Source organism: Triplophysa rosa, linkage group LG13 (assembly GCF_024868665.1).
Source record: "Triplophysa rosa linkage group LG13, Trosa_1v2, whole genome shotgun sequence".
In the NCBI taxonomy this organism is placed as follows: domain Eukaryota; kingdom Metazoa; phylum Chordata; class Actinopteri; order Cypriniformes; family Nemacheilidae; genus Triplophysa; species Triplophysa rosa.
This window is the reverse complement of record NC_079902.1, coordinates 11,620,976-11,624,362: the sequence shown is the minus strand read 5'-3', so window position 1 is coordinate 11,624,362 and position 3,387 is coordinate 11,620,976. Positions and strand designations below refer to the sequence as shown.

The 3,387-nt window shown below is 40.8% G+C and overlaps 1 protein-coding gene across 1 annotated transcript; it reads left to right on the top strand.

The window, feature by feature from the left end:
* The first annotated feature begins 52 nt into the window (after window positions 1–52).
* Window positions 53–3,184, top strand: mospd1 (motile sperm domain containing 1). Its single transcript, XM_057349288.1, has 6 exons — window positions 53–175; window positions 1,451–1,724; window positions 1,873–1,948; window positions 2,025–2,257; window positions 2,540–2,701; window positions 2,843–3,184. Exons 2-6 carry the CDS (start codon window positions 1,571–1,573, stop codon window positions 2,872–2,874), a joined length of 657 nt encoding a protein of 218 aa, XP_057205271.1. The 5' UTR covers window positions 53–175; window positions 1,451–1,570; the 3' UTR covers window positions 2,875–3,184.
* Window positions 3,185–3,387: the final 203 nt, after the last annotated feature.

The following is a 3,387-nucleotide window of genomic DNA, read 5'->3' as shown; positions in this document are numbered from 1 at the left end:
AAATGCGCGTTGTCGTTGTGACAAACTCAATGACGTCGTAGGAGGACTGGCGGAATTCCTGAGCCCTCCAGTATCCCAGCATTCAACGGGCGCCTTGCAGCGTATTGTTGACAAAGAAAAAAGGAAACGGGGTGGGATTTGAAATAAATATCGTTAAACGGTAAACGGATGAGAGGTAAACGTGTTTTTAAATTGTTTTAGCCACACTTGTCTTTGCTAACGATTAATATATAATAAATGTTAAACGCTGTCGTTTCGATGTTATATTATTGTTATGCTAGCATGATACTAGGTTGACCAAGGAACAACGTCAACATCCGATGCGAACAGTAAACAATACGGAATATTATATTGATTAAATTGCTATTAACAATAACAATGTTTGTAAATCGTTCTTCTCATTTAGTGTTTTTTTTTCTGTGGGTGAGTTGAAATTACAAAGTTTGCTAATGCGTTGGTAGGTACTGACATCTGTCTAAAATGGTGTTAACATTAGACACATGTACATACATATCAAACTGTTGTTAAGGAATATATCACGATTTGAGGAAGCAAATTGAACATTTAGTAGAAGTAGAACATTTTAAAAGAACGTGAATGACTGGTTACCCATAGCTCGCTGCTAACGTTAGATAGCAAAACAACCGCTTTCAGGAGGACAAAAGGTTTGCCACGATGATATCTGATCTCCTGTAACCAGTCATCAATCGACGAGGATTTTTAAACTATACACAATACACTTATGTGTTTTAGGGTTTTATTATTAAAGCGTGAGGTACTTAAGCTGAGCACTTCACTTTAAATTCAACACACACATTTGTTGTATTTGACAGCTGTCGTGCTGTTTGACAGCCCACTGGTTGGATGTTAGACTGTTAAGTTTGACGTTTTTTATTGGTTTAGATTGCATTGCGAAATTGCATCGAGTTTGACGAGATTTCTGTAAACATGGTCACATGACTAGCCACGTGGAGCCAGAGGCTTGTTTTTGTACAGAGATCTTGGCCATCATCCATAAGTCTATATTGCATTCCCACTGTTATGAGATTGATGGCTGGAATACACTACAAGACTTTTAAAATCGAACAGATTTTTTTTAAAGCTAGACATAATACCCTTGCAGACTTTTTGAAAGTTTCAGATAGAAACACACTAACTGATCAAATCTGCAGACTGGCACAGACTTTCTGCAACAAGTCCAGACTGAAAATCTGAGCAAAAGTCTTGTAGTGTATTTTAGCCTTTAGATGATATTGTCACGTGGATTTCAGTTTTCGTTTGGCCTTCAGTTTTATTTCCCTGAGCTTTTCAAATAAATAGCAGACTTTTATTTGTGACTTTTCTTTCAAGCGCCCACATGCCTGATTTTCTTTTTTTGTCCCTGTGGTCTGTCTGTATAGATCTCATACATCAAGTGTCACGATGAAATAACCCATTTCTGTCTTTTAAGAGGTGTACGTCATGCTGCCAAAGAGCTGAAGTGGCTGCATTTAGAACTGGATCTCTGCACCGATACAGCCCAGAGAGGGAAAACGATCCAGGGAGGAGGAAGTGAGCTCCGCTTGAGCCAATGCAGCAGCAGAGCCGGCAGCCTGACCTAGTGGAGGGAAGCCTTCCAGTGTTTGTGTTCCCCACTGAGCTGGTTTTCTATGCAGATGAGCAGGCTTCACATAAGCAGGTGCTCACCCTCTACAACCCTTACGAGTTTGCTCTTAAATTCAAAGGTGAGTTGTTTTCTATGGGACTTTGTGCCTTTGCGTCAATGATATTCTCTTTAGTGTGTTGTAGAGCAGTGGTTCTGAACAGCAGACATTTTTGCCATTTTCATGTCTGATCTAAATACTATTTCACTTTATTATTTCATCTTTTCAGTTCTGTGCACGGCGCCAAATAAGTATGCTGTGGTTGACGCAACTGGTGCCGTTAAACCGCAATGTTGTGTGGACATGTGAGTCTCAAGGCCACTGCACTCTCAATATTTGCATCGCCTGAGCCCTTCACAAGCTTTAATTTCTTTTAAACAGCGTGATCCGCCACAGGGATGTGCGGGCCTGCCATTATGGGGTGATCGATAAGTTCCGTCTGCAGGTGTCTGAGCAGAGTCAGAGGAAGGCACTGGGCAGGAAGGAAGTCATGGCCACTCTGCTGCCCTCTGCTGCTCAGGAGCAGCCCCAGGCCCGGCCCCAGGAAGAAGAGCGCAGGATGAAGGAGCAGCTTGCCGACAGAGTGTTTTTCGAGCAGACTGCATTCCAGACAGGTGCTTACAGAGTTTCAATTTAAAGTCAATGAAAAATCAAAATAGAATATAGGAAAGTGCTGTTTGTTTTGTTCTTATCATCCATTTTATTTGTGTGAGGCTTTAAAAACATTTGGTGTACATTTGTTAATGAAAATGTGTGTGCATCAGTCAATATGAATATAAGCACTTGCTGTTAAATGTTTTGCCACTAGATGACGTCAGAGAGTTGTGAGCATATTATTTAGTTCTTTGCTTTCATTTTAAAACCTGTTTTTTTGTGTCTTTCTTTGCTTTGCACAGAGAGCCGTACTGCATCTGGGGGCCCCAGCCTCCTCACTGTCCTTTTAGGTCTGGTGTGTATGGCGGCCCTTATGCTCCCAACTCTGGGAGAGCAGGAATCCACAGTGCCTGTCTACCTCCACTTAAGTGTTAACAAAAAACTTGTAGCTGCTTACGTTTTAGGTGAGCTAAAGTATTGCCATTTTCATACGGAATCATAGAAAATTGTGTGTTGACTGCAAGATGTAAAAATATGATAAAAAACCGACAGCATATTGGCTTCATCTGAATTTGACTCTTTTGCATTTTTTCCATTTTGCACAGGTCTTCTTACAATGGTTATTCTACGCACTTGAAGTGCTCTTGAAATCCTTGTCAAAAGCAAATGTTGACGTGATGAAAGATGGACATTCAACACAGCCAGGAGGGTTGTGAGGATGGGGAATCATGTCCGTGAAACTCCTGAACAGGAACTAACTTCTTAAATGATACAAAACTTACAGGCAAAGTGAAGATGCAAAGATCTAATGGGGGGAGGGCAGTGATCTTCTGTTTACAGGCTGAACAATGACTGAGCTTGCAAATGGGCCAAGCTGACTATCATGTTAAGTGGAATGGGGGATTGACCATGAGTATATTAAATTAAATGTGGTGTTGTACTCCATATTCCGTGTGTCTGTGGCATTCTGTTGCCGTCTCAAGACTGAACTTCTTTTGTGTTCGCATTTTTTGTCGCAGGATTTTTTGTATGCCCTCATTTCTTGTGCTGCGCAGATGTTTGTCCACTACTTAAATATTGTACAGTTATCTATAGATATCCACAAAAAAATCATTTTTCAAAGACATTTCCTAGAATCGATCTGATGTTC

Excerpts from the sequence above, each read along its gene's own strand:
- mospd1 (XM_057349288.1), top strand. The coding sequence starts at position 1,571 with ATGCAGCAGCAGAGCCGGCAGCCTGACCTAGTGGAGGGAAGCCTTCCA. Across the intron at positions 1,725-1,872 it reads GTTTGCTCTTAAATTCAAAG|TTCTGTGCACGGCGCCAAAT; the intron begins GTGAGTTGTTTT and ends TCATCTTTTCAG. Across the intron at positions 1,949-2,024 it reads CCGCAATGTTGTGTGGACAT|CGTGATCCGCCACAGGGATG; the intron begins GTGAGTCTCAAG and ends TCTTTTAAACAG.